Source organism: Meriones unguiculatus, chromosome 3 (assembly GCF_030254825.1).
Source record: "Meriones unguiculatus strain TT.TT164.6M chromosome 3, Bangor_MerUng_6.1, whole genome shotgun sequence".
NCBI lineage: Eukaryota > Metazoa > Chordata > Mammalia > Rodentia > Muridae > Meriones > Meriones unguiculatus.
In genome coordinates, this window is record NC_083351.1 from 8967538 (window position 1) to 8989376 (window position 21839).

The window sequence follows — 21839 nt, forward strand, 5'->3', positions numbered from 1 at the left end:
TAAAACACTCAGACATAAAATAAATAAATCTTAAACAAAAAGAAATGAACAACAAAGAAATGCAGATTGTCTTTTTGACTCCATAAACTTTTGTCCTCACAATTCCATTTTTCTCCATGTCAACCTCAGTTCTTGTGGTCTAGCCCTACTGTGCACCCATTTTGGTTCCCAAACACTGAGCAGTATGTGGCCATATGCTTTGGGTTCCTTTAATGAAAGACCTATTGCTAGGCTTCCACTTCTCAGTGTCAAAAAGCAACCTGCCCTACTTACTGCTGACAGCGGCAAAGTCTGGTCTCCAGGTCATAGACACAGCGCTGGTAACATTCATGACAGACATATGTAGCAAAGGAGACTCTCTTGGGCTGCCTTACAGTAATGAGTGTACCCATGAGCTCAGGACAAAGTTGGGCAAATTGTCCCGTGACTACATCACCCCTGTCATCATAGCACTCCAGAGGAGCGGGGTACAGCTCCTGGGTCAGCTGGCTCAGATTGGCTGTGTGATACAAAAGGTCCTTCAGAACAGCCATGGAGATGTCATTGTCATAAAAATTGACCCTGGTGAGCTGGGAGCACTGGCTCAGGGCAGGCAGGAGGGTAATGAGTTGGGAGTCCACCATCCAACAGCCTTCCAACTCTAGGGTCTCCAGAGTGTCTGCAACACTCTTTAGGAGATCATGGAAAGGCACAGGATATAAGTCTATTAATTTCACAAGTCTCAGGTTCAGGTGTTTGAGCTGATGGAGGTTCTGACTCTCGGACAAGGAAGTCAAGTCTAAATGTGAAAGCTTGCACATAGTGATGGACAGGCTCTCCAAAGGGGTCTTCAGGTACCTAAGGAGCAACAGAGATGGAGAGAGTTGGTGTTAAGGTTGGCATAGAGGTAAAGGTGACCGCTGTCTTCCGGTCATGGGCCTATATGATAACAATCAATATCCAGGATGCTGCTATTGGAGTCTCACTATTCTTGGCGAAGAGAGGCCTGCCAGTATCAGTATGTGACTTACCCACCCGCGGTCTGCCGCTTCCACCACTATCAAGGAGAGAAGCTGTGCTGGACACACCAGCCCAGGGCACAAACAGTAAGAACTAACCCATGAAAGATCTAGGAAAGTCTTCAACTGTCTTTTGCATAGCTCAGTGACACTCTGCCCCCCGGTAGAGTCTCTGTCCTTATTTACAGTTCTTCGCCCCTGCCATTCCCCCACTCATTTCTAGCCAGCTCCTACCTGGGCTCAAAACAGTCTTTCACATGTGGGTATTTAAAAGGTACAGAACTGCTAAGCACACAGTTCCCCCAGAGACTTGTGCAGGTGTGGGTCCTCTCCAGTTCTGGGCCCTCTGTTCTGACCTATTCCCTTCCCTTTATCTCACACAGAATCCCAAGGAGGACTCATAGCACACGCTTACTACATCCGACCTACCCAGTGGCTTTTCTAGTAAGGCCACTCTCTACACCTCTCCTAGCCCAGCTCGGTCTTGGCTTAATGAGCGGCCATTGAATAAACTGAGCTCTTGACTCAGTTAAAATGGAAAGAAGACCCTACTCAGATGCTGTAATGAGCTCATCATTGTATCATTGTGAAACCCACAGTGGCTGACAGACCTCAGCTGCTCACTAATCTCTAATGTAAGAGGAAGCTTTGCTGTGGTAGCAGAAACAGCTCTCTGTCCTTCCTTACCTGAACAACTGTTTCATGTGCTCACTGGAAAAGTAGATGCCATTCATGGAAAGATACTGGAGAGAGTTGAGTTTGGAGAACTGAGAAACAAACTTGGTGATACACTTCCGTATGTCCAAGGAGGTATTTAGAACCCTGAAGGTGTTCTTGTGGATCCGTGTTAAAAGGAGTTTTTGAAGATTTCTCATCCGGTCCAGGTAAGATGCAAAATTCACCAGTGTGGACAGACTCCAACCTGTATTCAGCTCCAACTCCTGGATGCTGTCTGGCTGAAAAACCGCCAAGACTTTCCTGACAGTGTACCCGGGCAAGGCCCAAATCTGCAACTTCACACAGCACAGCCATACGGACCTTCTTCTCTGCTGGGCCCACTGTAACAAGTGTGCCTGGTGTTCATTCAGATGGAACCTGAGGCAGAGATCAGTGACCACCTTCAAGCGCCGCCTCAGTGCACATCTATGAAGGCGCTTTCCTTTTGGCTTTTCACACACAGTCTCTGCTGAGCGGTCTCCATCCTCTGGTCCAGCCCATACATCCCAGAAATCATGGTGCATATTCCTCAGGTCCAGCACTTGAAGCTTCCGTCTCCTGTGAGTTAAACAGGCAGAAATGTCAGAAGACATAAACACCAAACACTAGCTAGCTTTTCTCTAGTGAGAATTTTAGTTTTCCTTAAAAACCCAGTTACGTTATGTGACTATGTTTTTGTTTTAATCCCAGGTGTGGGAAAGGAGGCTGCAGGTGATTGTGATGGTGCCTCGTGCACCAGCAGGGGAATGATTTTTGCCAACTGCAGATAGTTTACATTTGGAACTCTGGGGACTCTTGAGAGGGCATAAATGCCAGAGCCCCGAGAGGGCTGGGGGCACTCTGACGAAGGAAGCTGCTGCTCTCCCTGCTGCTTCTGGTTACTGTTGTTGTGGTTCGACAAGAAAAAGTTGGGCCCCTAGGAACCAGATAATCCCAATCAGCAGGAAGTAGTCTGAAAAGGTCTAAGTCCCCTCTTTCCCCGCTAATCTTCATTCTCACCTACCTAGTGCTGGGGAGCTGGAAGGGACTGGGGGAGAGAAGGGTGGCAGATATAAGCATACAAATAAGACAGCTAAAAAAATATATGCCTACACTTTTCCTCTGTATCTCTGATGCTGCCTGTGCCCTGCTGTCTTATGCAAGCTTGTGTTTTCTCAGTGCTGGGTCTCCACACAGCACTTCATGCCCCTCAGGCAAGGGCTCTTTTGTCTGATCTACATCTGGAGACCTGCCCTGCTTTCCTTTCAGTTCACTCTTTACTTCCGTCTCTTCCACTCCTAGTACCTCTGCAAAAGCCAGGAAAAATGTTATTCCACTGTGGCTACAGCTGCTATAAGCTGTACTCCGTGTCAAACTGTCCTTTATAATGTGGATGTGGCTCAACAGGGATCTAGAACTCTGCAATCTTCTAAGATGAAACCATCAGAAGCTTCTGATCTACCTTACTTGAGATGTCTCTTCCCTGTACTCCAATGTCCCTTACCTGGGTCTTGCTTACCTGGGGAGAACCTTTGGTGTCCACAGCATGTCGACTCCATCCAGCACAGCCTGCAAGATCTCCAGATGGGGAGTCTTCATCAGGGTCCCCAGAGGAAGAAAGGGGAAGGGCCAGAGTGCCACCATAGCTCGCAGGACATTAGTTTGTCTGTGGTAGAAGGCTTCCTTAAACAGTGGTGGGAACAGCATTCTAGGCAGGTACTGCAAAGAAGAGATGGCCAGGGCCTCATCCATCAGCAGCCTCTGTACTGCCAGCTGCAGGAGTGTAGGTGGGTCCTGGACACTCATCCTTCAGATCTTCAGTCTGAAGGAACCTGGTGATACATACAGGAGGCTATGTCTTAAGAAACCCTACTTCTCCCCTGTCTTAATGTTCTATTACTGTGATGACACCACGATAAAGGCAATTTGAGGTATTTAACTGGTGGCTTGATTACAGTTTTAGAGGGTTAATCCATCATCTTCACGGTAGGTAGACATGGGCACTAGAGCAGTAGCTGAGAGCTTATACCATCCACAGGCACACAGCAAAAAGAGGGTCCTGCGTGGACTGTGGAAACCCCAAAAGCCACCCCTAGTGACATTCTCCAACAAGGCCACATCTCCTAATCCAAAACAGTCCACCAACTGGGAACCAATCAAATATATGAACATCCCATGACCATACCTTCCCAACTGTCCCATCTAAATTCAGCCACTGTTCCTCTAAATTCAGTTCCTACTGGGAAAGGGTACCCAGGAACCTAAGAGCTGAACCCTATCCTTTTACAGCAACAAGGACACCGATCAGCTCTCAAGATGCTTATAGGAAGGCCATGGGAATGTTTCATGCCTAACCTTCCCATATTCTTCTTGTTTTAATAGTTTTCTATGTGCATTGGTATTTCACCTATATGTATGTCTATGTCAGAGTGTCAGATCCCAGAGTTATAGGCATTTCTGAGCTGCCATATGGGCTGGGCATTGAACCCAGATCCTCCAGAAGATCAGTCAGTACTCTTAGCCACTTCTTTATTTTTTAAGATTTTTTTATATATTATGTATACAGTGTTCTGCCTGCATGTGTGCCTGCATGCCAGAAGAGGGCACCAGATATCCGTACAGATGGTTGTGAGCCACCGTGTGGTTGCTAGGACTCGAACTCAGGAACTTTGGAAGAGCAGCCAGTGATCTTAACCTCTGAACCATCTCTCCAGCCCGCCACTTCTAATTTTTTTTGAATTGTTTATTTGACTTTATGCCTGCATACATGTATGTATACACCTGTGTGACTGTTGACTCCCATGGAACTGCTGTTATGTTACAAATGGTCATGAGCCATCATGCAGGTGCTGGGTCCTGCACAAGAGCAATTAGGTGCTCTTAACTTCTGAGTCATCTTTCCAGCCCCCCATATTTTGCTTTTGATAAACTGTACCTGCCTGAGAAAGACTGGAGAGGGTCTATGAAATGTAGATTGTCATTATTTGTTACGTTTAAAGCGTTAGAGCCTAAAATGAAGTTCCCAGCTACATCATACTAGAGACTGAGGCAGGAGGTCGCTAAACTCATGCCAACCTGACAGTGTCTCACTTGCCAAACAAGCTTTCACATGCAGTTCTCAAGCCATGTATGTACCTATATGTCTACAGGGTACATAGGAGAAAGCAACTTTGAGATGAAGGCATTGATGCACAGATTACACAGATGAGAATGTCTCATGTTGAATTAAGAGTCTAGCGAAAGAAAGAGATGAGAAAAGGAAAAACTTCCAACTATACTTTTAACTTCTTTTTTACTTTTTGAAATATGGTTGCTCGTGGGCTGCGAAGCCAGAGCTGCTTTTGATGGGGCTCACTACGTAGCTCAGGCTTGACTACAAACTTACCATCTACCTGCTTATCTTTAGGAGTGAATTGTGCGCTTTGGCTACGGTGCCAGGATAGGACTCTACTTTGAAAATATTGCACTGATGCAGGCCATGGTAACAAGATCCTCCCCAGCACAAGGAAGTGGCGATATGGCTTAGCAGTTAAGAGCATGGCTTTGGGAGGGAAGGGGGACAGTCTGGGAGGCAGAGGCAGGCAGATCTCTGAGTTCCAGGCTGGCATGGTCCAGGACAACCAGGACACCATTACACAGAGAAATACTGTCTCGAAACAAAGGAGTACTGGCTGCTCTTCCAAGGAAACATGTTTGGTTCCCAGCACCCAGATGGCGGTTCACAACCATCTGTAATTTCAGTACCAGGAGTTCTGCCTTCTTCTGGCCTCCATGGTCATCAGGCAAATAAATACATGGAGCACAGACATACATGCAAGCAAAACACCCATAAAAATTTTAAAAGAAATTAAAAAACAGCAAAAATAATTTTGAGGCAAGGCTGTTTGGTATTGGAGTTTGAGCCTAAGGTGTGGTCCATGCTAGACAAGCATTCCACCAGTAAGCTACATTCCCAACTCATTCATTTCATTTCATGTAGGGACAAGGTCACTTTATTTATGCTAGACTGGAACTGGAGATCATTCTCCATTATGTTTCTAGTGGTATGATTCCAGGAGTGTGCTAGCAGCCCACCTGGTTTCTTTTTATTTTAACCTGAGACAAAGTCTTGTCAAATTAGCCAGGCTGAACCAAACCAACTACATTCCCAGATGGTTTAAAAGAAATATCAAGCCAGGCAGTGGTGGCACACACCTTTAATCAGAGCAACTGGGAGGCACAGTTTGAGGTGAGCCTGCTCTACAGTGCTAGTTACAGGATGGCCTGGGCTACACAAAGAAACCCTGTCTCAAAAAAAAAAAAAAAAAAAAAGAAAGAAAGAAAGAAAGAAAGAAAAGAAAAAGAAAAAAAGAAATTTCAACTTACATTTCAAATTTCAAAACAGTAATCAAATGTAGAGTTGGAAAGTCAGGAGTTCAAGACCAGCTTAGGCATAATAAGACTCTGTCTTTAGGAAATTTTAAAGTCAGTAGGTTCTGGGTTCCATCCTCCACTACATAAACCTGGTATGATGTCAAATATGTTAATATGTTAAAAATAATGTTAAAATCCCAACCCTAGTCAGGCTTGGTGGTGCACACCTGTAATCCCAGCACTTGGGGAGGCAGAGGCAAGTGGATCTCTGCAAGTTTGAGGCCAGCCTGGTCTACAAAGCAAGTCCAGGACAGCCAAGGCTACAGAGAAACTGTGTCTCAGCAAAACAAAACAAAATCCCAACACTAGGTGGGCATGATAGTGCATGTGTTAAATCCCAACACCCAAAAGGAAGAAGGAGCAAGTGGATCTCTGTGAGTTCCGGGGCAGCCAGGGCTACAAAGGGAAACCCTGTCATGAAAAAACAAAAAATAAAATACAAACACTTGTTGGGAGATGAAGAAATATCAGGAGTTCAAGGCCAGCGTTTAAAAAGAAAAACAATTTTTTAGGATTTATTATGTCTACATGTGACCCTGTTTCTTTCATATGTTTTCTTTCATATGTTTTCTTTCATATGTTTTGCCTGCATGTGTGCCTGCTGGCCAGAGGAGGGCACCACTTCTGAGCCACCATGATGGTTGCTGGGAATTGAACTCAGGACCATTTGGAAGAGCAGACAGTGCTCTTAACCTCTGAGTCATCTCTGCGGCCAGAAAAACAAATTTTAAAATAAGCGTTAAGTAATAAAAATCAGGCTTTTAATTCCAACAGTCAGGAGGATGAAGCAGTCTGAAACCACTATGGCCTAGTCACTGTGACCATACCTGAAAAACCAAAGAAAATAAAATTCTCCCCTTAAAATAAATTTTAAATTAACACAAAACTAGGTATAATTCTAGATCTTCTAGTAACTCCCACCTTGTAGTTCCGGCAACGAGAGACAGAAGCAGAATTGCTAGGAGTTTGAAGACATTCTAGACCACAGAATGCAATCTTGTAAATAATAATAACTTGATTATTATTAATAATATTATAAACCAAGTCTTGGTGGAACACACTGGTAATCAAAGGCTGTGGCAGGAGGGGTGGGGCTGTCTTGACTTCTGGCCCAATCTGAGTTACATTCTAGGAGAGCTGGGGCAAAGAAAGGCCGTGTCTCAACAAATTAAGATGGAAAGATATTTAGGATGACGGCAAACTTCATTATTAAACACCCAAGGCCTGCGAAGGAATTGGGGTTCCCTTGGTATCTTCAGTCAAGCACCCCTGAATCAAACTGTGCCCTGATGGAGGTGACTGACTTACCAAAACCAAGAACTGATTACAGAACTGAGAATCCCAGCAGGACCTAGCAGGCACTCCGGGCTCGGGCTCCAAGGCTGTGGGTATCTTCCCCCGCTTCGCCAAGGTTTTTTTCATCCATCTTTACTTCATACTTCCGGCCTGAGGCTTTTATGCCTACCTACGCCGTCCCGCACTTCCGGCCTGACGCTTCCCCGCCCCCACTCTCCGTGTCGTCTCACACTTCCGGTCTGCAGGCCTGCCCGTCAACCACAAGCTGTCATCTGAATGGATGACTGGGTCTCCGCCTTGTCTGGGCTTTTGCGGTCTCTGGATGGAGCCACCACAAGTTCACGGTGAGAAAGGCGGGGCGGGGCGGGGCGGGAAAGGCGGCGGAGAGGCTGGCGCGGGCCTGCGGATCCCAGCCGCCCGGAGGCAGAGGCAGGCGCGTCTCCGCCGAGTTCGCTGAGCGCACAAAAAACAAAAACAGAGAAAGCCGCGGGGAAATGGTTCACGCCTTAATCCCAGAGCTCCGGAGGCGATGCAGGCGGCTTCCTGCCTGCTCTACGTAGAGTTCAGATACAGCCAGCACTATGTACATAGTGAGACCGTGCCTCAACAACGCAAACAGAAAAAATACCTGAGACTCCAGGAAAGTCAAAAGCCCATTCATGGATTCTTCACTCTTCACCCATTCTTCACTTAGTTTGATGTATATAATTGGTTTTACTTATTTGCTTATATATGCACCTCGTTTTGCATTTGTTTCTTGAATGTAAAAAAAATGAATAAAATAAAAAGGAAAGGGCATGGCTGCACCTAGGCATAGAGGAAGAGAAGGTTGACAGTATGTTAAATAGGTACCTGAGCCGTTTGTTCCAGGGTTTGAGACTTAACACTTCTGAGACGCGGATCTTTCGCTACAGCTAAGGTTGATTTGGAACTCCAAGCCTCCTGTCTCAGCTTTCCTCCTGGGAATGGTTACAGCTGTGAGCCCACCTGGCTGGACTGTAGTTCTAAAGTATGAGACACTGGGGGCTGGGGAAAGAGATGTTAATCCATGCCTGACAATAGACATTTTTTAAAAAGCTGAAATTATTATTGACCTAATTTTGACTATGTTCTGGAATCAGATCAGGGGCAGAGCTGAATGCCGTACCAGTCATCTGCTGTGGCAGCTTCTGAGACGGCTGAGGCAGGAGGATAACTCGTCTCCATTATTACTGTAGCAAGGGCCCAGGAAGATAGCTCGGTTTATGGAGTGCGTGCTGCTCAGCATCGTTCTCTGTCCAGCAAGTGCTGCCTGTACTAGACAGGACACTGTGGGGCACCCCTGTCATCGCAGGACTTCAGACTTGGGAGTCAGGGGGATCAGTTCAAAGTCATTTTTTGGCTACGCAGCAAGCTTGATGTGTTCTGCCCAGTTCACGAACCCCAAAAGACCAGGAATAAACAGACTCCGCTGTAAATACATGAGGTTCTTTTTATTGAAAAAAAAAAAAAAAAAAGCAGCTTGGGCCCGCACACAGCCCCCCCACCACCACTGCAGCGTGCTGCACCCAGGTTAGTTGGGTGATATATAGATTCTGGTCCCTCCCAGCATGCCCAAGGCAGGGGCAATTCCTGCCTGGCAAGCATCTATTGGTCAAAATGCTACATTTTGAATTGATTGGCTATAGGAAGGTCCCCAGACCATAATGATCTGATGTCCTTCCCTAGGGGGATGGGCCAGTTTCCTAGCAACTGTTATCTCTAGTGGGTGGAGAAAGAATGAAGGCTGCCCTTCCCCTCAGGGCATTACTAGACTTCTCCATCCACATAGTTCAGGCCTTAATTAATAATAGCTGATAATTTTTAATCTTTTTGGTCTCTCAGATGAAAACCGAAGCTGTATGAGAACCTTGCTCGAAAATGATGAAAAAACAACAACAAAAATTTGGCTTTGAGGATAAAGACTCCCTTAATCCCCCAGAAGGTAGAGAGTGCTTCAAAAAGTACCAGCCAGCACAGTGGCTGGAGAAGATGCAATAGAGAGCTGTGAGGTGGGTGAAACGGCTCAGTGAGTGATGAGACCTGCCACCATGCTACCATGCCTGACTATTTGAGTCACACAGCCCGTGTGGTCTATGGTCGGAGAAGAAAACTGACCTTCGAATACACCCACAGACATACAGAAAATAAATACACATTTTTTTTTTTTTTTAATGAAAAGAAAGATAAGTCATAGTGCTAGCACAAGCTGGGCAACTGAGGAAAACATTTTTTTCTAGTAAACAGCTTACAGGAGCAGGAGCTCCGTGTCACAGAGTATGTGGGCATCAGACCTGAAGCCCCGGTGTTAGGACACGTGGCAACCTGGTGTGGGGGGGAGCACGCAACACAGAGAAGGACAGTGTCTCTGGCAGCTCGGTGGGTACCACCTGAAAGTTGAAGGTTTATTTTTCTTTTTTCTATTTTTTGAGATAGGGTCTATGTAGTCCCTGCAGTCCTAGAGCTCATTGCATATGGACCTTGAAAACTCACAGATATCTGCCCTCTGGGTACTAGGCACTAGGCACCACACCCAGATTTTCTTCGAGACAGGGTCACACCCTGTAACTAGCAGGCCCGGAATTTTCTTTATAAACCAGGCTGATCTCACCCTCACAGTGACTGCCCTGCTTCCTTCGTCCTCGCCACTTGGCAGTTGAGACAGGAGAACTGCAAATTCAAGATCTGCCTGAACAGGCCCACAGCAACCTGGGCAACTGAGGAAAACCTTTCCTCAACATAAAAAGTTACAGGCCCAGGCCCAGTGGCACACACCTTTAATCCTGGCACTCGGGCAGGCAGATATCTGAGTTTGAGGCCAGCCTGGTCTACAAAGCAAGTCCAGGACAGCCAAGGGTACACAAAGAAACCCTGTTTCAAAAAAAAAAAAAAAGTTATAAAAGGGCTGGGGACAGAGCTGGTGGCTGTTGTAGTAAACACTTAGCGCTAAGTCAGTCCAGAGAAGAGGAGAAAAAAAATTGTTATTAAGAACATCACAACAGCTCCAAGGGCAAGGGCTATTATTACCATATGTCAGTCAGTGAAACCCGGAAGCTCTGGGATGCCCTACATCTCCAGCGTTATCCTCTCGGACTGTGTACGAAGCCCAGGGCCCCACACTCGGGCTCATCTAGCTTCCACCCGTCTCTGTTCACTTTCACACTCTTCATGTTTCCAGGCTGGCTTGGAACTTCATATCCTGCCATCTAGGCTGGAGAGAGGCTCGGCAGCCTGACAGCTTGAGCTGAATCCCTGGAATACAGGGATACCTGACAGGTAAAGGCGGGAGAGACAAACCAACCAACCCCACAGCACTGTCTTCTGACCTTTACGTGTGTAGCATGGTATGTGAGCACCCCTACCGCACACACATACCAACACTACCACCGCCAATAGCAATGATGATAAAAATAACTTAGGACATAACAGTACTAAGCATAGCAGATCAGGTCTTTAAACCCTGTACTCAGGAGGCAGGCAGGAGGGTCTCTGTGAGTTCCAGGACAGCCAAGTCCACATAAGCAAATTCTAGGACAGCCATGGGCATGTTTCTCAGATATCATTGAGTCCCAGAGTCTATTGCTCTTTAACCTACAAGAACATCATTTCCAAAACAAGTGAGTGTGAATTAGAGCAGGACTCAAAGACACAGTAATCTAGGATCCTCCAAAGCTGAGGCAGGAGGAATACAAGTTCAAGGCCTGTCTGGTATACAGAGTGAGTTCAGAATCTAGACTGTTCTCAATGAAAGGCTGAAGAGGCTCCCGACATAGCCTCAAGTAGTTGGAAGGTGTTCACCAGTGGGTCTGGCTAACAACCACAAGGTGACTCAGTGGTTAAGAGCACTTCTGCTCCTTCAGAGGATCTGGGTTCGAGTCTTAGCACCCACACAGGGACTCACAGCCACATGTAACTCCAGTTGCAGGAGAACTCTTCTGGTTTCCCAGGCCCTGCATGCACACAAAACACAGACAAGCAGGCAAAACACTCAAACATGCTTACAAATGAGCATACTTTTCAGAAACAGATATGCTGGAGCCTGCTGGCAGAGTCAAATAGTACCTGAGCGAACAGTAAGGATTAAAATAATTAAAACATCACACTACACACAGGATCAGCTTGAGAGGGCTGTCAGTAATGACTGAAGCAGCATGGGTTTATTCCACGATTCATTTTTTATAGGCAAAGCAAAAACAAGCCACATCAACACAAAAAGAAGTTTGTGGAACTGCCACATTTTTCTAAAACTACTTCCATATAGCAGACACGGTCCAAGGTCACACAAACAAGTTTTAAGGAACTTGGAACTAGTTCTAAGCAACTTGGCAAAACTTCCTCTTTTCTGTCTCAAGGTGAAGGCCAGGGTGAAAACATGTTTTTTGATAAATAACAAAGCAGCTTGACAAACAAGCAGCCCTCCATACAGATACACCTAGTCTTTAGAAAATATCAGAATTTATTGAATAACAGTTAAGTCCACATGCTACAGTTTTGTTGTCTATAATCCACCAAGTACTCCGATGTCACTTGATAGTTATAGCCACTAACAATTCAAGCCTTTTTTTCCAATCTTAATCACACATTACACATCAGACAATGATCTGTAGGACAGAGTGTAGCTAAGAAAGGGTCAAAGGATTGGAGATCCCAGGCTTGGTGGGGCAGCCTTTATTCCCAGCACTAAGAAGCAAAGGCAAGCCACGGATCTCTGTGAGCTGAGTCTAGCCTGGTTACATAACAAGTTCCAGACAGCCAGGACTACCTAGAGAAACACTGTCTTAAAAAAAAAAAAATTGAAGAGGCAGGCTATGGATGTAGCTAAGTGGGGGGAATGCTTACCTGGCAAGCAAGACGCTATTAGGTTTGGGCCAGAGTTGGCTCAGTCAATAAAGACAGACAACCCACTTCAATTCCTAGGTCCCACAAGTTGACCCCCACACAAGTACCACTGTACATGTGAAGATAACCTCTCTAAGGGAAAAGCTATGGATCAGGGCTTGGTGTAGCACCCTCCTGTAATCCCGGCATCCTGGGAAGCAGAGGCAGGCAGGTCTCTGCGTTCAGGGCCAGCCTGGTCTACAAAGTGAGTCCAGGACAGCCAGGACTACACCAAGAAACCCTGTTTTGAGAAAGAAAAAATTAAAAATTAAAAAAAAAAAAAATCAAGCTATGGGTCTGATCCCCAGAAAAAGTGTAAAACCAGGGGTGGTGTTTATACTTATAACCCTGACAATCAGGAGACAGAGACTCAAACAACACACTAAGAATCTGGGCATAGGAATATAGCTCCATGGCACAGCTCTTCCCCACAGCATATGAGGTAAGCTCAATTCTTACCACTCAGTCAAGGAAGGAAGCCAGCCAGCCACAGTGGCACACACCTTTAATCCAGGTGGATTTCTGGACTGGTCTACTTAGTTCTGCAACAACCAGGGGTATGTAGAGACCATTTCAAAAGGCAAAAATTCAAATAGGATGCGTGACCCTGTAGCCCTAGCATAGGGACCCATGGGAAGCCCTCTGGCTAGCAGGCTGGTTTCTGGTTCCATGAGAACCTTGTCAGGCGAATAAATCAGAGTAGGATACAGAAAGACGCCTGATGCTTCCCACAGCCTCATTTGTAGACACATCACATACACCACACTAAAAAAATTAAGGAGGCCCAGCAGTGGGGGATGCTGTGCTACAGCCCAGGGGCAGAGTTGAGAGCTCATTGCAACCCACGGTCTGATGACACACGATAGCAAACACTCCATGGCCCAGTATTTCAGTGGTCTAGAGTATTTAATATTATCATAACAGCTGGGTTTCTTTCCTGCTAGGGTTTATGTGTATTTGTCCATATCTTCCTGGTTCAATTTTTTGTTTTGTTTTGTTCAAAACAGGGTTTCTGGCTGTCCTAGACTCACTTTGTAGACCAGGCTGGCCTACAACTCAAAGAAATCCACTGCCTCTGCCTCCCAGAGTGCTGGGACTGAAGGTGGCAGTATCTTCTGAGTGTAAATATTTGACTTACCAGTGTATGGCACAGTAATCCTGGGTGCTGCCTGACTCAGACAACAGTCATTCAACCTCAGACATACAAACCAATTTTTAAATTATTTAAATTTATGTGCGTGAGCATCTGCTTACCTGTGCATGTACCACATACATGCCTCATGCCCGAGAGTTCTAGAGGATTATTAGCAGCCACCATGCAGAGTAGCACGTGTTCTAGACGGCTAAGCCATCTCTCTAGCCTCCAAACAAAAGTGCTACTGCATAAAATACTGCTGTCTGACTGAGAAACACAAGGCGCAGCCACAATGTTAAAGGAGCTACAGGGAACCAGGTCTGGCGGTACAAGCCTACACTCCACACTCTGGAAAGTGCAGGTGGGACAACCAGGAGTACAAGTTCATTCCTGGCAGCCTTGGGACTTCAGTAGATCTGAAGGTGTAAAACAGGTTCATCAGCCAGGTAGGCCTGATGGTCCCACTGATCATGAAACTGGAAGATCACCAGGCCGGAGTAATGCGCTTCCATCCCGGCCCAAGCAGAACCCACTCCCAGGATATCTTCGACAAGTCTCATCACTCCCTACACCAAACACTCTTTTTTGCACTCTAGCATCAACATTTTCTTCCCACTCACAAGAGCAGCTGTCTAAAATCAAATGCTGTGTCCCCAGACCAGACAACTGTGTGTTGCCTTCTGCCTCCCAGTGTCCAAAAAAAAAAAAAAAAAAAAAAAAAAAAAAGAGAGAGCTTGATATTTGCATCTCATTAGATTTATGTCCAACATGTCCCAACACATTATAGGTGTATCACAACCCACATCCTTCATTGCAGACAGCATAAGGCAACAACATAAGACAGGGGCGGGCTACCCAATAATCCTCTGCACCTCTACAAACTCAACATGAGGCTGAGAAACAACCTCAAAATTCAGGTCACTGTGATGATCACTGCTTGGCACAAAGCAGATCTTTAACTGCTGGGATCCCAGATTGACAGCGTTATACACCAACTCTCTCAAAAACAGGAAAAGAGCTGGGTTTCTTGTAAGTTAAGCTGGGTGAGCTGAGCACTATGTATCAGGGCAAGCAGGATGGCACGGAATTGGAAGTCCGTTATCTGACAGCCTTCTATCACCAGGGTCATCAGGGTAGGTGCACATTTTAGCAGCAGAACTCGAAGGGGCTCTGGGCTCAAATGGATCAGTTTGACCCATTTCAAATGCAGGTGTTTTAGCTGACTTGTGCACCAGAACTCAGATATGTGGTTCCAGTCTGATTTTGACAGATTACAGTCAATCATTGACAAGGTCTCCAAGGGCGTCTTCAGCCACCTAAAAGAAAACAAGACAGTTCTTGGAATTGTGGAAAAGAAGAACTTTCTAATCACATCATAAGTCATTACCCATGTTCCATGATAGAGAATCTCCTCCCTTAAATCTGTACTGAGGCCTGTCACCATTGCGGTACATCCAGCTCAATCCAAGACTGCAATTCCTTTCCACACAGAGAAGGCTGAGAACACAGCCCTGGGTTCAATGACCTGGATCTTCACAGCCTCTGTTCCTGTTCACAATGCTTCACCTCTGACCCTGACTCTCAACTGTAATGTCACATTTCCCATCTACTCATCCTCTCTGCTTGAGGTCAAAACAACACTGGGTATGGTGACACACACCTCGTGATATCACGAGGGGAGGACAAGCCAATCTTATTTCTGATAACATGATGACCTCATCTCAAAAACCAGCCTGTCCCTGATGGAGAACTGGAGGCAAGAAGAGTAGAGCTCAGCAGGGACTGTGGAAGTATGCAGTAAACCCTTCTTTTCCCTCTTCCAGTTTCCCTTAGACATTTGCTAAGAAAGAACTCAGCACCAGTTCTTAACTCCTCCATCTCATGCCCAAGAAGCCTCTTCCTAGCATCACACCCCGTCTCTAGTCCATCATCTCAGCTTGACCCCACAGCACCTGTCTCCAGGACAGCAGACACAAAACAATGTCCTGATACTCTGATGCCTTGGCAACATCAATCTACCAGTAGCTGCAGAGAGCAGGCGCTCTAAAGGAGCGAGGCTTTGCTTTGTTCTGCCGACCATCCCTCCTTACCAGAACAGCTCATCCAGGTGGCCCTCCAGGAAACTGACAGCATCCAGACACAGGCTCCGGAGACATTTCAGCTTGAGGAATTGTGAGGTGAACTGGGTGATGACCTGCTGCTTCTCCACCGGGGTCATGGAGAAAGCCTGCCAGAGGTGAGAGAGGACTAGACTGTGCAGGTTCCTCATTCGGCCCAGGTAAGGGGCGAAGTTAAGCAGCCAGACAGGATTACTGATGTAGTACAGACTCAGTTCCTGGACAGAGTCCAGATCCAACACCTCCAAGACATGTCTGTGGCCGTGAGTGGACATAGCCCAGATCTGCAGCTTGCTACAGCACAGCCTCACCAAACCTCTCCTCTGACCAACCCACTGAATGAGCAAGGCCCTTAGAGGATTCAGCCTATTTTCCTTGAGGACTAGGTTTACCACCACCTTCACTGGCTGCTTTGCCTCCTTTCCTGACTGGCCTGCCACTGCTTGGCTCTCACTCCAGCAGCCAGCCCTGAACACAGACGGCCTGTCCCAGAACTTTGGAGGCATCGCCCGTAAATCCAGCACTTTCAGTTTGCACCTCCTGTAGTTGAAACAAGATTGAGTCTCAGCACCCAGGCATTAACCACTTTCTTGAATCCAGCCCAGACCCATTCCTAGTGCCTCTGGGAAGCAGCAGCAGAGTCCTTCAGCCACTGCTGATCTGTGACTCCTGCACACTCCAAAGCCCTTTCCCAGATGCCGCAGCAACAGCCAGAGCCCCTGTAGTTCTCCAAGGTGGTGTCATCAGAAGCCTCCCCCCCTCCATTCATGTCTCCCCCACCCCACCCCACACCCCTTTCTACCTGACCCCAGCTGCCTCTGCTTTTATTCCCTCCAGGGTCTCACTCACCTGTGAGGAACCTTCTGCAAAAGAAGGGCATCAAGCCCATACAGGACAACCTCTAAGATCACCCTGTAGGCCCTCTTCCTCCTGCTCATGGCCCCCAGTGGGAGGCAGGGAAAGGGCCAGGCCCGCACCATCGCCTTCATGAGCCTGAAGTGACCCCCTCGGCAGGCCTTTCTGAACAGTGATGGGATGAAAAGTGAAGGAATGTTGTCCAAAGCAGAGATAACCAAGGCCTGGTTCTTCAGGAGGCTATTTTCTGCCAGCTCCTGGAGTGTGAGTGGAGACTTGCATTCCATCCTGACGGATCTTCAGGGAGAAGATTCCTGGGGCAGGAAAGGAAGTGCTGAGCCTCTTCTGAGCAGGACAGGGGCTAACTCAGTGCTACAGCTCACTGCTCCGAGAGTGGCAAGACCTCAACTCAGATCACTCCACTCTGCCGCTCCGCTCCACTGACCACATTTCCTGCTGGCCCAAGGACTAAGGACTCCATCCATGGCACAGTCCATCCCATTACCATCATTTCCAGTTTGGCCAATGGATCCCACTCCCGAAGGGAAGTGAGTGCTGTGTATTCAAGAAGCTAAGCACCAGCTCCCGGGAGGGGGAGGGGAAAGGCTGTATGGCGGGAAGTGGTGACACACAGCTGCCATCCCAACACTCAGGGGGCAGAGATTTGCCTTCAGGTAAAAGCCAGCCTTTTTTTTTTTTTTTTTTTTTTTTTTTTTTTTGGCAGCAGTCGGGGAAAGGGGTTGCAATAGCTATTAAAAAGAAGGAAATTACACTGAAAATGGTTCATAGGCCTGTAATCCCAGCACTTGGAAGGTGGAAGAATCAGGGGTTTGAGGCCAGCCTCAGCTACACAGCAAATCAGATGCTAGCCTGAGTTACATCTGAGCCTGTCTTAAACAGCAAATTGTAATTTTCTGTATCTCCAAGACAGAGGGTTCTTAGACTATAATTTAAGGACATACAAATGAAAAACAGCATGCAGTCAGAGGGATCAAAAAACGAATAGCTTCCTCCCTTGTCTTAGCTCATAATGGAAGACATCATGCACCCATATCCAGGTTGAGCCACGGTGAAGAGGAGGGCTGCAGCACCTACCCTGGCGCCTCTGCTCAGGCGCCCTGGTGTGCTGGCAGTGATGCAGACTGAGAAGTGCTGCGGTGGCAGCAGGGGTAATAGAAACGCAACCGACAGAGCACAAGCCAGTGCAATCCACGCTGCCAGTTGGATAGCTATATTAAATGTCAACATCAGAACTTTCTTTGAGACATCGCACTAGTCTTAGCTGGCCTCAAACCTCACTACGGGGCTGGCCAGCTGGCTCAGTGGTGAAGAGAACACGTTCTTGCAGACAGTCCCTTCCCCAGCGCCCACCTGGCGGCTCACAACCAGCTCCAAGAGATCCCATGCCCTCTTCCGATCTCCGAAGGTACCAAACGCTCACACGGTTCACATAAATACACGGAGGCAAAGCACTCACAAAATGAATAAAACAATTTCACTGTGTAGACCACCAGGCTGGCCTCAAACTCACAAAGATCCACCGGCCTCTACCTCTGAGTACGAGATCAAAGGTGTGTGCCACCAAGCCTGGGCAGCAACCTTTTTGTTTGAGACAAGGTTTTCAGTATGTAGCCTCAAGGGCCTGAAGCTCAGGTATCCACCTACCTCTGGGATTAAAGGGAGTCTTCTGATCCAATCTGTTGAGTGTTTTCTTTGGTACATTCTGTCGTGGCAAATGCAGCACTCCACAGGAAATGGCAATCCCCTTACCTGAGCCTGGGAGGACTGGGACTGCAGGCATGCACTAACAGTTAAACTGAGCGTTTATTATAAATCTGTGGTACTTAGTACTGAACCTGAGTGTCACACCTGTTCGGGCGTTTTTACTAGTGAGCTACTGTCACCAAACTTCCAACTAACAGTATTATTTGTTTGAGTTTGTTTGTTTGTTTTGTTGAGACAGGGTTTCTCTGTGTAACAGCCCTGGCTGACCTGGAACGTGTAGACCACGCTGGCCTTGAACTCAAGAGATCCTCCTGCCTCTACCTCCCTAGTGCTGTGATCGAAGGCAAGTGCCACCCCTGCCCATCTCGCAAATAAAATTATTTCGTTGCCACCCTGTCGAAAAACCATTAAAAAAAAAGGCATTTCTACTTCAAAACTGTAATTTTGCGACTGTTATGACTTTGATCCAGAGTGCCACCCACCTGCACAGCCGAATTACTCCCATCTGGGAGAGGCCAGGCGCCTAGGCTCAGACGAAGGTCCAAGGCCCCAGCCCCAATCCATCCTTTCAGAGGGGACCGTGCACCAAACACCCTGTCTAGTGAAGAGCGTAACATTAAAATGGTAATGGCTTTCAGTCTGCGGGGGACACAGTTCAAAACAAGCGATGCCGCTTGGCTGACGCAGCGCAAGCATCGACAGGGTGTGCTAGCACACGCGTGTAATTCTAGCAGCTGGAGGGGCATAAGTTCCGTCATTCCTGTTACCCAGACTCCAGTGTCCTAGCACTGGAAGTGAGTTTGAGGCCCAAGTCTGCTTTTTTATTTCTAGGGCCACAAAACAGTCGTTTTTGTTTTTAAAAATAAACAGAAAGCGCCAGCCCTATACTGTCAGCGGTCTCCAGTGGGCATCCAGGTTAATATGGAGTGATTGCTCTTAACGGAGCGGGATATTTTATTTTGTTGTTTTTACTGAGGTCTCGAGTGATGCTCCGGCCCCAAACTCAGGGACAAGGTTAAACTATCATCTGCTATCACAAAGGGCCTGACGGGGTAATTACAGAACAAACTGACTTACCGAAGATAGAAGAGAGGAATCTCCTAAGGGCAGCAGAGCCAAGAAGCGACTCCTCCTGGTCTAAGCACTGTCTTGCCGGCTCCTTGTCGCCTCCTTGTCGCCCTGGCTGGCCTCAAACTCACAGAAAGCTGCCTACAAACTGCTGGCCCCTCGAGGCTGCTGAGGTTTTCACTCAGCTTTCCACTCCCACGCTGCCTAAAAAAACCCGGATCCCAAAACAAACCGCCGCTTGATTGGATGCTTCAGTCTCCACCCACTTTCCGTAGGATTTCGTTTTTCTCTGTGGCGGAAAACTCTTCACACTAGTGCTCTTGAGGCTAAGGCAAGTGGATGTCTGTGACTTTGGGCTCAGCCTTGTCTAACTAAATGTTGACTTCCAAGCTCCAGCCAAGACTACGCGATGAGACCTTGCCTTAAAAACAAAAAGGGCAAGGCTGAGGCATGGAAGTGCCCACCTTTAATCCCGGCACTCAGGAGGCAGAGGCAAGAGGATCTCTAAGAGAGAGGCAATCCTTGTCTACACAGCAAATTCCAGGACAACATAGAGACCCTCCCTCCCTCCCTCCGCCCCCTCCCCTTTTCTCTTTTCTCGTGTTTGAATCTGATCTGTGTTCCCAATTAAGATGGGAGTTAAAGCCAAGGCTCATTCAAGGATTCACTGCACAGATTTTTCAATATGAGTTTTCAAAAAAAGATAGCAAAAGTTTTAGTCTATTTCACTAGATAAATAAATGAATAGATAGCAAGCAGCCAGGTATAGTGGCACAGAGCACTTTGGTACATAGAGAGAAGAGAATCTAGAGTTCTAGGACAGGCCAAGCTACACATTGACAGTCCAGCCTGGGCTTCATAAAACCCAGTCTCAAAAAACAACTGATACCTGACATCTTTCTTGGGGGATTTGGTTTTGGTTTTCAAGACAGGGTTTCCCTGTGTGGCCTTGGTTATCCTGGACTTGCTTTGTAGGCCAGGCTGGCCTCAAACTCACAGTGATCTGCCTGCCTCTGCCTCCCTGAGTGCTGCCATTAAAGGCTTAAGCCACCACCCTGGCTTGAGGGTTTGTTTTTTGTTTTTGTTTTTTAGCTACTCAGACTGGTAAGGATGTTCTACAGTGGAACATGGGGAGAACTAGATTTTCTGCCCGAAAAACATCAGCAACTCAGTACCCAGTACCACCTGAGGGGTTTTCCCCCTTCTTTTGTGGTATATGTAATCCACATTGTTGCTCTAGAACTTGCTTTGTAGAGCAGACTGGCCCCAAGAGGTGGTCCTACTGTCTCGGCCTGTCCAGCGCTGGCTCACAGAGCAGAAACACCAGAGCTGGCAAGCCTAGGAGATGTGCTTCCCATGCCTGGTTTTGAGGTGCTGGGTGTCAAACTCAGGGCCTCCCTTATGCTAAGTGAGAACTCTGCCAATTGAGGTACAGCCAGCCTCAGTATGTGGGGCTTCATAGAGAGACAGACCTGTAAGGCAAAATCTGAAGGAAGGTAGCGATTAGAAGCTGTAATAGCTGCAAAAGGGCACCTTACAGCCAACACTATCCATGCAGGCAGAGAAGGAGGTACCGCTTTGGTTTCCCCAGAAGGTAGGGAGTATTTTGGATGAGATCAACTCAACCACAGGCTTGAGGAAGGAAAAAAAGATACACCTTGGTCACACACAGGAAGAGAGAAATCAAGAAGACCAAATAAAACAGGTAACTTAAGTGCTGACCCCTTTACATGGGAACAACTCTGAAACTGACTGAGACATAAGAAATGTCTCCAGCCAGAACTTCAACAATACATGCCCAATGAATGGCTACAATATCCTCAAATTTTATTATGCCATTCTTTTAATTGGCATAGATAAAATTAGTTTACAGTTTAGTTTCATCCTGCACATCTCATACATTTTTAATTTTAGGACTGTAAAATGCTTGTGAGAAATTATATGCTTCCAGAACAAAAGGACTAGATATTGGAGACACTGGAAAACCTGACAGAATTCATCCTTCCAGCACACTGAAACATTGACACATCTGTTCCAGCATCTTGCATGTTCCAGCATTCTGTGTGTTCCTGCCTCAACTGCTTCAATTGCTGTTTCTCATCAAAGCCTGCTCCCAAGAGAGCTTTGATGAAAGCTTCTAATCTCAATTTGCCAGCATTTTAGACTGTTCCAAACAAAACTTCTATTAAACCTGAAATTTCTCAACATACAAAGACTGGACCACAAATGTTAATGCTTGCTTAATTAAATAGGATTTCTGCGTGTCCAAAAAATCAGCTAGAAAAAATTCGTGAGACCGATGTCCAATTTCCTTTAAGGGGGACTGGGTAGGTTTCTGGTTGTTTTCTGTAGCTATGAATGTTTATTGTCATTGGGACATGTTTATAAATTATTGGTGGTCTTATTCAGAGAGAAAACAAAATTAGACTCAGGGATTTCTCTCTTTTCCTTTTCTCTTTATTTCTTAGATAAGGAGAAAGGGGGTTGAAAAGAAAGAAAGGGGAATACAGGAATATCATAGTAATAATGAGACAGAAGGTAGATTATTGAATCTACTCAATTTAAGGCTTTATTTGTTATTCTCAAATAAGGTTATTTTTAACTCTGGTATAGGATTTTGTATATTGATACAAAAATAAA

The 21839-nt window shown here is 46.6% G+C and overlaps 2 protein-coding genes across 2 annotated transcripts; both read right to left on the minus strand.

Moving 5' to 3' along the window:
* Positions 1-269: 269 nt before the first annotated feature.
* LOC110556466 (PRAME family member 8-like) lies at positions 270-7525 on the minus strand. The gene is made up of 4 exons (XM_021650237.2): positions 7416-7525; positions 3214-3526; positions 1686-2273; positions 270-837 (listed from the first exon to the last, which is right to left on the minus strand). Exons 2-4 carry the CDS (start codon positions 3498-3500, stop codon positions 270-272), a joined length of 1443 nt encoding a protein of 480 aa, XP_021505912.1. The 5' UTR covers positions 3501-3526; positions 7416-7525.
* A 6760-nt stretch (positions 7526-14285) lies between these two features.
* LOC110556469 (preferentially expressed antigen in melanoma-like protein 1) lies at positions 14286-16693 on the minus strand. The gene is given in 4 exon segments (XM_021650242.1): positions 14286-14461; positions 14464-14750; positions 15525-16091; positions 16401-16693. Coding segments are annotated over 4 exon segments (1323 nt in total).
* Between the last annotated feature and the right edge of the window lie 5146 nt (positions 16694-21839).

Excerpts from the sequence above, each read along its gene's own strand:
- LOC110556466 (XM_021650237.2), bottom strand. The coding sequence starts at position 3,500 with ATGAGTGTCCAGGACCCACCTACACTCCTGCAGCTGGCAGTACAGAGG. Across the intron at positions 2,274-3,213 it reads ACACCAAAGGTTCTCCCCAG|GAGACGGAAGCTTCAAGTGC; the intron begins GTAAGCAAGACC and ends TTTAACTCACAG. Across the intron at positions 838-1,685 it reads CACATGAAACAGTTGTTCAG|GTACCTGAAGACCCCTTTGG; the intron begins GTAAGGAAGGAC and ends GTTGCTCCTTAG.